This window comes from Psammomys obesus, unplaced genomic scaffold (assembly GCF_907164565.1).
Source record: "Psammomys obesus unplaced genomic scaffold, mPsaObe1.curated_primary_1811, whole genome shotgun sequence".
Taxonomy (NCBI): Eukaryota; Metazoa; Chordata; class Mammalia; order Rodentia; family Muridae; genus Psammomys; species Psammomys obesus.
Window position 1 is genome coordinate 14,834,294 of NW_026591086.1, and position 16,225 is coordinate 14,850,518.

General features: G+C 41.6%; 1 protein-coding gene across 3 annotated transcripts in view; it reads left to right on the plus strand.

The window, feature by feature from the left end:
* The first annotated feature begins 4,271 nt into the window (after positions 1–4,271).
* Positions 4,272–16,225, plus strand: part of Epsti1 (epithelial stromal interaction 1) — a 95,339-nt gene continuing 83,385 nt past the window's right edge. The window contains exon 1 of one of the 3 annotated variants that reach the window (XM_055609858.1): positions 4,272–4,672. In XM_055609858.1, coding sequence (XP_055465833.1) covers positions 4,500–4,672 — 173 coding nt within the window. In that variant the 5' untranslated portion in view covers positions 4,272–4,499. The remainder of the gene's footprint in view (positions 4,673–16,225) is intronic. The other 2 variants (XM_055609860.1, XM_055609859.1) reach the window with 2 other exon arrangements.

Genomic DNA, 16,225 nt, shown 5'->3' on the forward strand with positions numbered 1-16,225 from the left:
AACTTTCTCCTGTTTTGGCCTTGGAAAGAAATGCACAGCTTATTATTGGGAATTTTATACTTAATGAATACTATTCGAAATGGTGAATTTTGCCAAGGGACGTATTTTGTGGCACTTGTCTTACGAAATCCAAGAAGGCAGACTTTGATTTGAAAGGCCTAAATTCAAGTTCTGTTTTCTGCCACCTGGAAAGTCACGTGACTTCATGGAGTTTCTGTTTCCTCGTACTTAAAATGAAACAGGTGATGAATGTGGAGGCAGAATGATAAGGTCTGCTATTTACGACAGCAGGTCTTGCGCAAGTGGTATGCGGTTATTCCTCGATAAAGACTCCTTGCAAAAGCTTGAGGTGACTTGTAATTGTGGCTTCTCATAACACAATGATTGAAGACTGTCTTAAAATATGAATTTGTCACAACACAAACACTTACATGCACATACATACCACAAGTGAGGAGGTGCTTAGGACTATGTGACATGCACATAACTCCATTGTTCAAATGGTGAGGTGGGGCAGCTTTAACATTATTGCTATTCTGGATTTACTGCCTTCATTTACAAAATTATTTACTTTATATGTATGAGTGTTTTGTTTTGTTTTTTTTTAAAGTTTTTAAACCTCTGTTTTTCTGTATATGGGGGCTTTGCCTGCATGGAAATCTGTGCTCCACTTCTGTGCAGTGCCTACAGAGGATAGGAGAGGGCATCGCATCTCTTAGGACTAGAGTTAAAGACTGTGGGCATGTGAGTGCTGGGAAGTGCCTCTGGAGTCTCTGGAAAAGCAACTAATGCTCTTAACTGACTGAGCCATCTCCCCAGCCCTGTGACTGAGTGTTGTGCCTACTTTTACTCCCACTGCCTGGATGCCTATTGCAAAAGGGGGTGTCAGATCCCCCGGAGCTGGAGCTGCGGTCCCCATGTGGGTGCTGGGAACTGACCTCAGGTGCTCTACAGAAGCCAGGAGAGCCTCTCTGGCTCCGACTGTGAGAATCTAACTTCCCAGTGAAGCAGAAAATTTAAGAAAGCAAAACTGGCACAGATGGCTCATTTTAAAGGCCCTTTCTGCCAAGCCAGATCACCTGAGGTCAATTCTTTGAGCACCCAGATGGCGGAAAGAGGGAAGAGATTCCCACAAGCTGTCCTCGGTCCTTCATATAAACTCTGTAGCATGATAGCACATGCAGCCACAGAAAAACAAACAAAATAAATGATTATATGCAAAAAATGTTAGGTAAGCTTTTTTTTTTTTTTTTAAGCATTTTCATTAAGCCATTACATACCAGGAGAGGGTTCGGAACTTGTGCATCATATAAACTCATACACACCAATGAAAGGATAATCTAAGGGAACAAGTAAAATCAAATCCCTTGGTTTTCTGGGAAGGGAAGGCATATGTGGATGTTACCCACGTGAGTCAAACTTTGGAAGGTTCTTTTCGGTTTGATCTTGTCTTTTAAAGCTCACTGGGCCAGCTAAAATTGCTCATTTTACTCCTGAAATTTTAGTCATTTTAGAGCATTTTCTTTGCATAAATTTTTGAATTCTCCTTTCACTCCGATTTCCTCTTCCCAACCCCAAAAGTTTTTTTGTTCATATTAAACTCATTTACCCAAAGGCATAAGTAAATGGGTAGTTCCCGAGGACAGCAATATCTTAAAAGAGAATCATTTCCTAAATATCTAATTGATCAAATTTCAAGAAATTTAACAGTTTCGCTTGATTTTTGGGTCAGTCTCCTGTCCCCTAAAATGTATTTCTTCACCATTATGTGGAATGGTGGTTTTTCAAACACTAAAAGCCATAGAAGTCTTGCATGAAAGAAACTTAGGCATCATGTAGGAGAGATAAGAAATTAAAGTACTTGGTTGGAGCAGGGACGGGGACCCCAAGTTTTCTGAACATTCCTAAGCCCTTGCTTCTTTTCACCAGGCATTTCTGCAGAGGTGTACACCCCAATCACCCTAGCAAAAACCCAGGCTGACACACACAAACACATATGTGGATGGTCAGAGAATAAGTGACATACAAGTACATAACCCATGCTGAAATATCCTGAAGAAAGCCTGTAGGTGCCTATGGCTGTAATGAATCACACATATGCATTTAAACAGAGAACATAGTAGAACAGTGAGCAGGCCAAGAGAATTTCTGTTTTGCCTGTGGGTCTCTGATTCTGTCTTATGTTTAGAACTTTGGAGTGTTTGGGATTGTATGATGAATAGGGTCAAACAAATATATTGTTAAAATCAGCACCAAGATTACTAGCTCTGTGCGGGGGGTAGGAGGATGGCTTTCCCCAACTTGTCTTTTCACTTTCTCAAAGGTTAAATCCATGCAAATCCCAAAATACTGATTGTCTCTTTGAAGCAAGAATCCCCCTGGCATTCCCCTAAGCACCCAGAAGCGTACAGCCTCCAGGCAGACCATGCTGGCCCTCTTCTAAAGTCATCACGGCAGCTGTGACATTACTGTAGCTTTCAGATAGGCCTATCCTGAGTGAGGACTTTGTAGCTTCTGGGCTATGGGTACTCGGGGCTGGGTAACTCTTTGCTGTTGGGGGCTGTTTTTTTTTTGAACAGTAAAAACTGTCCCGAGGCTCTGCCTAATGTCTGCTGGAGGCAGAATCAGCTCTGACAACCAGCTTTATGAGTGGGGTCAAGGCTGTATCTTCATCTCACATTGTACAGTTGAGAAAACTGAGAGGAATGAAGAGACTTATCTCTGTCATGGGACCAGCATGTGTCCTTGTTGGCCTTGGCCTCAACATGGTGCAAAGGCTGCCTCCTCTTGGTGTTTAGTTCTCCCTGATACTTTTTTTTTTCTCTACACAATCTCTAGTTTGTAACGTTTGGGTTTTAATATCGACTTTGCGTTTCCCACACAATTGCCTTACTGCTGATATGCATCTCTTGCCTAGATTTAATAACTGGGTCCTTTAGTTTTTCTCCCTGATTTTAACTTGTTCATCTTTCCATCTCCCTTTCACCCTGACTTTCTCAAACATATTATTAGCTGTCTGCTTTAATGGAGAACCCCCCCCCCCCCCCACACACACACACATAGCCTTTTACATTCATTGCCTTCAGTGCTGGTTCACAGAGTGGTCCTGGATCAGCCCCACCCCAGACTGAAGAATCAGGAACTCCAGGGTAGGCACCTACATCCTGTTCTAAAATATCCACCGTGTGGCTCTGATGCTTCCAGGAACTTTGAGAATCTCTCCTCCACTTAACTGAGCTCTGACACCTTGTTGTGGGTGTATAGGAATCCTGAGTCCTATGGCCACTCCCTCCCCCTTCCCTGTTTCATCGCCTGTAATTTTATTCTTTCATTAGCTATCAAACACACATTTGTCCTTCTGCTATGAGCAAGACAGTCCAGCCTCTGGGTGGCCAGTTGTGAAGCAGAGGGCTCTGCCACAGGGCATCACTTGGGTGGGTTAACGCCACATAATTTTTCAGCAGAAGCCCTATCATAATCTCCAACCCCCCCTCCCCCGTGAACTCCAGGCCCTTTTATGGCTTATTCTCAAATGCCTCCTTTTCTGAATTAGAGGGCTAATTCCTAGCTCTCCAGTCCATGAGAGCCTTCTGCTTCCTCCTGTCTTCTCAGTTGTGAGTGACGGGCGGGCGTTAGTGTTTGTTTACCTGCTTCCTAGAATATGGAAGGAGCGTCAGACATCTTTGCATGGCCCACACTGTGACCACGAGATGAAACCAGCCACACAATCACCTCAGACTTTTCTGGAGCCTTTAAAAACAAAACAAAACAAAACAAAACAAAACAAAACAAAACAAAACAAAACAAACAAAGGGTGTTAGAATTATCCCAAGACCTGCAGAAATAGTTTTGCGAATCTGTTTGTTTTGTTTAACAGTTCACCATGGTTGGATCACTGGAGGCTGAGTTTAGGGCAGGCACTTAATATATAATTTCTTCAGTGTTTAGCCAATTACTGAGCAAGGCAAACAGGCGAGTCGGCACTGCTTAGCCCTCAACTTGCCTCTCCAGCTCTGTTGGGTTTTTGCTTTCTTCTGATTTCGCTTCTGCTAACAGCCAAACAGCATTCTTGTTTGTTTGAAATTAGCGACACCTGTTAAGCAGCTCCTAAAGAATCCTAAAGGATTCTAACCATTTTGCACCAGTTCAGAAGTTTCCCAAGGCCTTTTTTTTTTTTTTTTTTAAATGATCCTTGCTGCTTTCTGCAGTGGTTCTGAAGCCCTAAGCCCACTCACCTGTAGTTGGGTGAGTTTATCACCTGAGCTGTAGGCAGGCTCGGCCCAGGCTGTTAAAATGTGCTAAAATCAGAGGGGCCCCAGTGGAGAATGAATGAGGAAGTTCTCTGCTGGCCCTGCACCCTGCTGCTTAGAGAGAAATCGAAACTCAGCTGTTAAAACCGCTTTTCTTGCTCTTCAGAACCTTCTCCTCGAGCCTCCTAGGAGCCTTTACCAGCATTCCTCCCTTAAAGGGTGTAGCCAGGACCCTGCGGGCTTTGGACCATGTACACCCGCAGTAGGTTGGTGGGCCCAGGCTTGGGCACTTCCTCCATCTCTCAGAACCAAGCTGGAAATGGGCAGCGCAGTGATCTGGGCCTGAAACAAACCCGGAGGCAGAGTTTGGAGGTAGCTCCTAAGGACTCTACTACGATGGAGAGGCACGCTGAGCAGAGTAGGTAAGTATTCAGAAAGCTGTCTCGGATGCAGAAAGTCCTGGCCCCAAATGTAAGCAGGCACCAGGTGCCTTCCAGGTCTTTGGAGTTTGAAACCACGGAGGGCTGATAAATAAGCAGAGATTTTGAAAGCGTTAAATAGCATTTACCTCAATAAAATCACCTGTGAATTACTTTATTATTGCCTCCAATCTGCCAGTTTGCAGACCTTTCCGGAGTATTCTAGCTCCCACTCCACTGATTCTTGTGAGTGGCTCTAGAATAAAAAGATGGGTGTGTGCAGCCTGGGCTTTTGATTCTTTAGAAAGTAGGTTTGAGAGAGAGAGAACTTAAATGGGGCGGCCAGGCCAGAGTGAAGGCAAGAAGAAACCTGATACAGAGGGCCCAGACAACCCTAAAGCAAGTTAGCGTCAGTACAGCTGGGAGCGAGGGAGGACCCCAGCCGCTCAAGGTTGGAATGCATGCTAAGCAGGAACACCTAGGAGGCATTTATTCTTGATCTGTGGTTTAAAGACTACTAACCGCATCCTGAAAGCATGATATGTAGGGGGTCAGAGACTCTCTCTCTGCACCAGGTGGAATGGGTTCTTTTTCACTCAGCACTGCCCTTTGAAGTGCTGCTTCTGTGATTTGGAACTGTCCAAACGATTTTATTTTTAGTTTCCCCCTTTGCAACGACTTCTTTGTTGCAGGAAAGACAAATGCTGGTTGCTAAGGAACAGTTACATAACCTTACGACCAATAAGCAGTTGAGTTTCTTTCATCCCCCAGCTTCTGAAAGTACCAAGGTTATAATACTATTCAGTGTAGAGAGACCCTAAGATGGGGCAGACGGTCTGGGATCAATTAGAGATGGTGGAATTTCTCTCAGAATTGTTGGCATCTTGCCACAAGAGAAGTTCAACTTCAAGTCACCTATCTATAAGCTGGCCTCATGCTTATGACTGGTTAATGATTAAAATCCATTTCCAAGCCTTATATTAGAAAGCATCTGTTTAGATATAACCACTTATTTATATGCTCCCATCGTCTTATAAGCACTAAGCAGTTCTGTCTTCCTGCTCTCTGATGTGATGCTAATTACTCCAGCATCTTGCTGGACCAAATCGCTCAGAAGGGTGCATTTTCTTGATTGAGGATTAACACGGGAGGGCCTACCTCACTGTGTGTGGTGCCACTCCTGGGCTGGTGGTCCTGAGTGCTGTAAGAAAGCAGGCCTAGCAAGCCAGGAGAACAAGCCAGTATGCAGCAGTCCTCCATGGCTCCTGTATCAGGTCCTGCTTCTAGGATCCTACCTTAAGTCCCTGCCCAGACTTCTTTTGGTGATAGATTGTGACCTGAGGGTTGTAAGAGGAAATAAACCCTCTCCTAAGTTGCTTTCGGTTATGGCGTTTTATCACGGCAATAGAAAACCAAGACAGAAATTGGTACTAGGTCATGGGTTGCTGGCCATGTGTTTTTGGGAGGATTGTGGAAGGACTTTGAAACTTTGGGCACTGGGTATTCAGAGCTTAATGAGCTGTTATGGGAACTAAGAAGATAAACCCGAGAGCAGTACAGATGAAGGATGCCTGACTTTGAAGTGTCAGAGGGAAGTTTAAGACTTTAGGCTGTTCAAAATTTTGAATTACAAACTACTAAAGTGAAACCTTTGCTTTGCTGGGACAATCAGTACTGCTCAGCTGGGAGTGAAGAATCATCTGCGATTAAAAAGAGATCAGTGTCACCGAAGTGAAATCTTTTGGGAAGTATCCTGGGAGAGTCAACACGGGAGCTGTGGTCTAGAGGTGGCCAAGGCTGTACCTTGTGCTCACAGCCATACATGGTAGTGTGTAAGAGTCATCTTGGTGGTACTTTGGAGGAATGAAAGGGTCATGGAGGGCATCTGAGACTTGGCACCAGGTGGCAGGGTTAGAGTCCCAGAAGAGAGCTAGAAACAGGCTGTTGGTGAAGGCACAGCCCAGTTTGGGTGGATCTCCAAACATTCTGAAGAAGCCAGTACCGTAGGAATTGACAGCAGCAGTGGTAGAGCAGAGCCAGCCTCAGCCTAGGACACAAGCTGTGTGTGCCGCAGAGGGTGGGACTAAGAAGCTGACCTAGCTGCCCAGACCCCTTGGAATCTGGAGAGTCTCGAGTGGGGTACCAAACATTGAACTTTCAATACTACTGGACTTTGGGTTTGCTTCAATTTGATTGTGACTCTGTCCCGATTCTTCCTTCTTGGATTTAAGAAATGGTGTAATTTTTTTTTTTTAAATTTCACAGGAGTCCACATCTAAAACACTTTGGAACTTTAAAGAGATGTTTGAGTTTTAGACTGGAATTTTAGAGAGACTTGGGTGTTTTAGAGAGACGACTACGTAGATATTTTAGAGAGACTGGACATTTGGAGGCTAAAGTGCTTGAATTTGTAATGCTTGTGTGACTTTTAAAGTTCAGAATGTTTCATATTGTGATATTGATATTGGTGACATCCTGAGGTCAACAGGAAAGGTTTCAGTTTGACGTTGATGTGTTTGCATATAAAACTGACATGAAGTCAATTGTGCTGGCAGTTTTGTGCCAACTTGACAGAAAATAGAGTCCTCTGGGAAGAGGGAACCTCAAATGAGAAAATGCCCCCAACAAATCAGACTGTGGGCAAAACCATGGTAGAATTTTTTTTATTTAGTAATTGATGTAGGAGAGTCCAGGCCACTGTGGGTGTTGTCACCCCTTGGCTAGTGCTTCTGGGTGCTCTAAGAAAACAGCCTGAGCAAGCCATGAGCAAACTTCTTCGATGGCCTCTGCTTCAGTTCCTGACTCCAAGTTCCTTCCCTGAGTTTTTGATGATAGACTGAGACATGGAGTATAAGGAAAATACCCCCCCCCCTCCCATTATATGTGAAATTCTTTTTTAAAAAAATCAGTGATTCCAAAGCTTTGGCAGACTACCAGAGAGTCTAACTATTTACTCCACTTGGATTTCAGTTACTGCAAGTGTTTACTATTTCTTACTGGCTTTTGTAGTTCCTTTTACCTGGCTATCTGTACCTTGTCCCCAGCTGTTATAAACTAGACACACAGATTTAAAGAGAAACAAAAAGAGCTTATGTAAACCTGTAATCCAAATCAGTACTTTATTTCCCTCAGAGGTCTTACTGTTTTGCTTGCTTCTAAGCAAATTTCACCTACATTGATGCAGATATTAAAGGTAGAGGTTTCTAGCCTGATTATACCCAGTTCTGGGCAATAGGCAGAGCTCCAGCCCGTGTTAGTGATGAAAGCCTGATGCTGCTTAAAAAAAGAAAGAGACATTCTAAAAATGAACCTACAATAAAATGAACCTATAATAAAGGTAGAACTTTATTATACAGTAGTTGACTTTAAGATGATTTACACACAAATTCAGTTTACCACAGCACATCTTGTGGTCAACTATATATGGAGTACTAGGGAGACTTAGAGGTTGGACAGCAATAATAGCAAATACTCACAAAGTGCTCACTGCATAACAGAGCATTACATATACTAATAACCTTACAATAACGGGGATCTCCAGCTCTGGATATCTTAAAACATTGGAACAATTATCTACTTAGCAAGCTTCATAAGGATTTTTTTTTTTTTTTTAAATCTAGCTGATGGGACAGATACTTCTGCAATAATTACACAAGTAAATCTTTATGTGTGCTGCAAAGGAAAGCCAATATCTGAGCTAGTTTTCAGGGCAGGGAAATGTTTGCCAAGATATATTTAAACTGGGACCTATAGGAGAATGAGAAGTTGTATGCATATATATGCTTGTCAGCTGACAGGACTTGAATTTGTCTAGGAGATAAGCCCACAGTTATGCCTGGGAAGGATTTTCAGGTTAGATTAGCTTCTGAACACGACTGTGAGGGATTATTTTTGTTAGGTTAAGTGAGGAGGGAAGACATACCCTGAAAGAGTATAGCAGCGTACTCTGGCCTTGGGTACAAGATTTCATAAACAGGAGAAAACTAGCCGAATACCAGTAATCACTACTTTGAGCTTCCTGACTGTGACTGAATACCATCAGCTGTTTTAGGTTCCTGCTGCCTTGATTGCTCTGTTATGATGGATTGTACCCTTGAACTGTGAGCTGAAATAAACCTGTGATCTTCTGAATGAAAATGGCTACCACAGACTCCTGTTTTCAAACGCTCAGTTTCACAGTTGGTGGAACTGTTTGGGAAGGATTAGGAGAAGCGGCCTTGTTGGAGGAGGTATGGCTGGGGTGAGCTTTGTGGTGTGAAGACCTCGTGCTGTTCCAGTCAGCTTCTCTCTATGCCCTAAAGTTGTTGTTTCAACATACAGCAGTAGCTCTCAGCTACTGCTTCGGTGTTAGGCCTACCTGCATGCTGCCATGCTCCCTGCCATGACAGTCATGAACTGTACTACCCCCTAGAACTGCCAGTCTCAAATTAAGTGTTTCTTTTTATACATTGCTTTGGTCATGGTGTTTTGTCATGACAGTAGAAAAATAACTAAAACTAACACTTTCTTGAATTGTTTTTGTCAGGGTATCTTGTCACAGTGACAGGGAAAAACTAAAACACAAGTTGTTTTTTTTTTGTTTGTTTGTTTTTCATTTTGTTTTGTCTTTTTCCTTGTTTGTTTGGGCTTTTAGAGACTCTTTCCAGGTAGCCCACAATACCCTGAACTCACTCTATAGCACACACTAGCTTTGAACATGTGATTGTCTTGCTTCAGCTTTCTCAGCTAGATTACAGACATGCTCCACTACCCTCAGCTTTCAAGTAACAACATTGGTACTTATTAGAGCCTATAAAACTAATTTACTATTTCCTCCTCACTGCAGTGCTCCAGATTTCAATTTCCTGCCTCCATGTGATTAAAAGAAAATAAGTTTTTACCAGTAGATGCTAAATGGTACAAAAACATCAGGCATATTCTTCCTGGAGATGGAGAACTGGATTGTGTAGAAGCTCCGCTTAATGTTAGGAAAATAATAGTACATGAGAAGAGCTCAATGATCATCTTAATGAGTAATCTTCGCGATAGCTCAATATAGATGGCTATTCATCTGGGGATTATTTAACTCAATTCCTAGACAAGGCCCATAAGCACTTAGAAAGTTTGTAACGTAACTGATAGTGTTTAACTCTCAATGATAACACAACACAGTTCAATGAGCTGGGTAGATACCTCAACTACTGCCAGATTCTAATAGAAAACTAATTAGTCAAGCTCTGCTTACGCAGCTTACTCTTGGACTGACAAATGTGTTGGGGCATTGAAATACTGTGGTAGCATAATATAAATTAGCTATCTTCGGCTGTGTTGGGTACCCCTCAAAATAACTACAAAAAAAATAGACAAGAACCAAAATAAACAACCAGTTGTGTTGTTCATGTATATTAAGTAAGTACTCTACCATTTATTTACATGAAGCTGTAGGTCACAGCCAGCAACACCAGAAAAACAAAACAAATAGTTATAAAAAAAAAGTACTCCAAATATCTCAAATGACAAGCCATGCATTAGAGCTTGTACTAAGAATGACATAAACATTATTGAATTTTATCTTCAACATAAATGCTTTACCACCTGACAGATGAGGAAAGTAAGTCTTGGAAGATTAAATGAGTTTTCTAAGTTTCCATTGCTTTTCCTAATCAGTAGCTATAACTCAAGACTAGGTCTTTGTACCAAAGTACAGGAGCTAGGAGAGGAAGTGATATCAAAGCTGCCTGCTTACTTATTGTTTTATGTCCATATTAGGAAAAAAATTCAGTAGGTCAAAGAGAGTACTAATGTAGAAGCAGGAATGTGGTACACACAGCTTCACAGGAAGTGACAATTTCTTTGGCCGCTTATCCCTTCGTTCACAGCTGAGACATGTATATCAAAGTCAGAGTAACAAGAGAAAATGATATGAATTTATTCAGTAAGTTATGAGGGATACAGGAGGCCTCAGAAATGATGATACAGAGATACGGGGAAGTCTTCTATAAGGGTGACTCTTCTCCTGACCACGACAAACTGCTTGACCAAAGCAGCTTAAGGGAGGAAGGATTAAATCTGGCCCCTGGTTTCAAAGGGTATAGGTCATCATGGTGGGGCAATTACATGGTGAGCGGAGTATAGGATGGAGGCTTGTGGCAATGTGACCATGGACAGGACACAAGAAATATGGCCTGGAGTCAGAATAGAAGTGGGCATACCTTTCCAAGGTTTGCCACAAGAGCCTTACTGCTACCAGTCAGGCCCCATCTCTTCAAGACTTTACACACTATAAAATAGTGCCACAAGGGAGTAGAGAGATGGCGCAACAGTTTAGGGCACTTGTTGCTCTGGAGAGGACCTGGCTTCAGTTTCCAGTGCCTACCTGGTGGCTCTTAACCATCAGGGGATCCCTTATCCTCTTCTGACCTCCATCAGGCATGCATGTGGTACGAATACTTATATAAAGGCAACACACACATAAAGGAAAAATTAAACATCTAAAATAAAAAAATAAAATAATGCCACAAGCCAAGTGCCAAGTGCTCAAAGCAGGCCTCAATAAGAGACATTGTGTGTATAATCACACCTTATTCTTACTCATAAGTCTGATGGAGGGTGAACAGTTTGTAGCTGTGTGATTGGTTGGAAAGGATTAGCAACTAATAATTCCATAATAAAGTGAAGAAACAAAGGAGGCCTGTTCCTTTAGATTCTCCGTGTCTTTTCTTTGTTTGTTTTTCGAGACAGGGTTTCTCTGGTTAGCCTTGGCTGTCCTGGACTTGCTTTGACTGGGTCAGGCTGGCTTTGACCCTTCATGTCTTTATACATGGAGAAGAGTGTGTTGAATTGTGGGCCTTATGACCTACTGACTCTAAAGGTTACAAAAGTCTTTCATGGTCTGCTTTAAGGGGTGGGGGAAAGCAGACCTTCTTGCTTTTCTCCACTGCTGAGGTGCCATATTTTGGGGGAAAAATGTGCCCTGAATCTTATTACTATTTCTATGTTACATTCTGAATAACTAGAAAAGCAGTTTGAAGTGGTGTGTGTGTGTGTGTGTGTGTGTGTGTGTGTGTGTGTGTGTGTGAATCTACTTTTCTGTGCTGCCTTCTACAAAGGACATACAGAATGGTTGCCTCCTGTTAGAGCAGGTTGTATCTCTAAGCACCCTCAAGTACATGGTTACTTCTGACGGAAACCTACAGTGAACAGTTTGTTTGATGATATGACCTAGAACGTATATCAGTATATTTGAAGATATACACAACTGGAAAGGAATTTTACAAAACAATTCTCACCGCATGTGAGATACTGCCATTTTTTATTCTCTCTCTCTCTGTGGTATATACATGTGAGTTTGTACATGTTAGCATATACACGGGGAAGTCAGAGCAGAGGTATATCTTACTGCTCTGAGACAGGGCTTCTCACTGAATTGCAAGTTTATATTTTTGGCCCAGGCAAGCTAGCCAGTGATCTCTCTCGATCTGCCCACCTCTGTCTCCTCAGTGCTGGGATTACAAGCATATAGAGCAGCCATGCCCAGCTTTTTACATATGTGTTGGGGATTTGAACTGAGGCCCTCATGATGGCAGAACAACTGCTCTTACCCACTAAGTAACCGCATCAGCCCCTACTTTCTATTCTTGTTCATTAGAAACAAATTCATTGCATGATTTCATAGAGCATTAGTGGGCTACCACCTACGGTTTGAAAAGCTCAGCTGTATGCAGAAGGAGTTTGTTAGAGTGGATGAAGGAAAGACATTTTAGTTTGATTAACTTTGTGTTTATGGAGGAAGGTATAAATTACTGTCCTGTTAGAATAAATTTCCAACTTTTTTTTTTTTTGTGCTAGACCCTGCTCCTCTACAGGTATGCATTTGTGATCTGCCAAGTCTTGGGGAGCAATCATTTTTGTTCAAATACAGTATCATCAAAAATGAATGGACATTTTTCAAAAAGCCTTTGACAGCTGCAACAGTGAAACAATAAATCAACAGGATGATGAAAGCCTGAAAATGCATAATACCTATAATAATCAGTAGAAGTGTTGCAGAAATGAGGAAAAAAAATGAAACTTAGCTCAATTACACAGTGAGGTGACTCACTTCAAAGTCAGTTGAGTGCTGTAAGGTTATAGATATTGTTAAGGTTAATTGCATCTATTCAGAATGTATTTGAATCTGAAACAAAAGCTTAGGAGAAAAAAAATAATCAAAAGGAACAGACTGCTCAGGGAGGTTCCTTCTACATCAGAAAATCAGCTGTGACGGCTCCTTTGTTCTATAATGTTTACAGTGATTCCTCCCAATGTGAAGATTAAAAAACAGTCTATTAAAGTGAGGTAGAAAAATTCAAGAGATTTCCCATCATTAAAATTCAAGGGCTAGAGCAGGGTGTGGTGGCATATATCTTAGCATTTAGAATACTGAGGCAGGAGGATCATTAGTTAAAGTCCTGTTTGGATGACATAGGTAGGAAGAAATCTTGTAAAGAAAGAAAGGAAGGAAGATTCATTATGCTCTATGCTCTTTGGTTCCACTGTCAAGAGATGGTGATGAATTTTTTTTTTTAATCTTTTTGCTGTTTTTGAGATAGGATCTTGTAATAATCCAGGCTGTCCTTGAACTCTCTGAACTCAGGGTGCTCCTGCCTCTGCCTCTCAACCCTACCTTCAGGTCATGAGACATTTTCTAAGACAATGGACTCAGACTTTTTAAGGAGGCCAATTGTGAAAGGAAGAAATTCAAGGAAATTGTCCTAGATTCAAGGTCTGCAGAGACATATGAAATTCATGGCCGACTCCAGGATGAGGTGGGAATAGGGAAGGATTAAATGAAACAATTTTGAAATCTGAATGTAATTAGGTAAATTCCTTGGGTATCAAAATGTTTTTATGCATAAGTAGGATAATGTCTTTTTCCCCTCCCCCTTGGAGGTACATGCTAAAGTGTTTAGGGATTATATATACCATGACCACACAGCTTGGAGAGAGAGAAATAAATATGTAAAGCATTCAGAATGATGACTATAAGTAGAGAGTGATGGTCTTTATCTTACTAATGTTGCTTGTTAGGCTATATTTGTGTATGTGTGCTGTGAGGGTGAAACTCATGTCTGGTATACAGGACAAACACTCTACCCATGAGTTGAACCCCTACCCCAGTCCAAGGCTTCTAACGAATTTTGAAATTTACAATTGGAGAGGAGTAATTCTTGGTAACATCCTAAAGCTCCCTTTGTTTCTCTGCCTCTTTTTGCCTTTTCTCCTTTGGAACCCAGAGGACTTAAAAGAAGGTTTTTCACAGAGCTATGTACTTAAGGTTTTGCAGTTTACTGTAGGTCTATTTTATTTCAATAAATTAGGAAGCAAAGCCTGGGCTCATAACTATGCTGCTGCTTGCAGGGGAATAACATTTCCTAATCTTTAAAGATATCTTTCTCGATACTATTTTGTTTCATGCCGTGGGTCTTATTACTACTGGGACACATAGAAAAGAATCACAAAACTATGACACAGATGTTAGAGTGAAGGACCAGGATCAGGGTTGTGAAAAGAGTTTAGAAAAACTATATACATATGTGTGTGTGTGTGTGTGTGTGTGTGTGTGTGTATTTATGATACAGAAAGGGGTTCATTCATAACATGAGAAGGAGATAGATTAGTGATGGGTGAGGTCTAGTACCTAAAACAGCCATCATATATATTGTATATGGTTATCAATAGCACATGTAAAACAGATCCTCTTCATAGGCATTTTAAAACAAGGCTTTGTTTAGGATGTTTTTTTTCCCTCCAAAGTATGCCTGAAGGTAGGCTGATACAAAACAAACAATCAAAAACAACAACAACAACAATAAAATCTTTTGGCAATTATAGTAGAACATGATTCTTTTAATTAAGAAAAATGTTTATCTGTACGCATGTATGCATGTATTTCTGTATGTATATCACATGTGTGCAGGCACTCCTAAAAAAAAAAAAAAAAAAAAAAAGAGGATATCAAGTCCCCTGGAGCTAGAGTCACAGGGAGTTGTGAGCCACTGCATGTGGCTGCTGAGAATTGAACTCAGGTCCTCAGGAAGAGCAGATACCACTCTTAACAGCTAAGCTACTACTTCAGCTCTTGTTTTTGAGACAGAATCTTCTGAAATTGTTTTTTTTTTTTTTTTTCTGTTATGGTTCGTGTATTGTGTATGAGTATAGTGTGGCATACACATGCTGTCGCATATGTTTGGAAGTCAGGGATACTTTTGGTAGTTTCTTTCTGTTACTGTGGGTTATAGGAACCAAGCTCAGGTTCTCAAGCTTATGTGGCAAGTGCTTTTTACCTGCTTAGTCAGCTTTTTGGACCCGGAGAATATTTGAAGCATTTTCTAGCTATGAAGTGCATAATTGTCCCCATTAAAAAAAAAAAAAAAGAATAGAGCAACCAAGTGGTTTGCTCAGAGTTGTTAGGAAGGGCGTCGGGAGATGAGGTTCCATCCAGGCAGTGTGATGGGAGATCAGCACTAACGCAGTAGCTCTGCAGATAGAGGGCAGTCTGTTTAGCTATTTGAGCATCAACGCTCACCTCATCTCTTCCAGGAAGGGAAATGCTACCCAAAGCCTAACATGCCAGTCTCCAGTTAAAAGCATGGCCCTAGAAATCTTTCTCAGTTCCTGTACTAATATGTCAGTGGCCCAAATCAATCATGCGGTCACACTTAGCTAGAAAGGTTGGGGATTAGTCTTTTAGGCAGACACATTGTCTACCTGGATGGTTTGGCAGTGCTGTTAGGAGAAAGGGAAGTTACCCCTGGCCAACATCTCTTCTAGTTTGAAACCTGAGGAGAATGAGGCAGAAGAGTGGGGACCAATCATATGATCCAGAGCTACACCTCTGTGGGTCTTTGGAAGTGCAAGTCGGGAGCCAGTCTACGGAAGAAAATCTAAATGTCATGTTCTCGGCCCCACATGCTTATTCTGGAGGTCTGTTGGGATCTTCTAGACAGTGCTCTGTGCAAAGCTGTTTTTGGTACAAGCTACAGAAGTTTTTGTAACAGTGAATGTCTGAAACAAATGAAATAGCTCTCTGCTAGGTTAGGACATACTATGGAGCCATTTGGTTTTAATCACGATTATGTGTCTAATTTAATGGAGAAAGCATTTAAAACTTTAAATATGATTACACACTGTGGAGAACGTAGCTAGGTGGCTGATACGCACCTGTAAACAGAGCAGTTGCGAATCTGAGGCAGAAAGATGGTGGTGAGTCTGAGGCTAGCCTGAAATACTCGGTAAACAGGAAGCCAGGCTTGACACCTAAAGAGATGTTGTCTCAAATGAAAACAACAGGAAGTAGAGAACATAGGTTGTGTGGAAATTCAGCCAAATAAAACAATAGTTGTAATCTTTGAGAAATGGGATTTGAGTAACTTTTAAATGTTATTTTTCTATGTTGTCTTGTGTATGACTTCCAAAATTAAAAAAAAAAAAAAAAGAAAACTTTGCTCTGAAGTAGTCTTTGCGTGGACTGAGAAATATATCACTAGATGTGGGCGTTCCGGTTTTCATGTGCTAGAGGTGACATGTGAAGGGTCT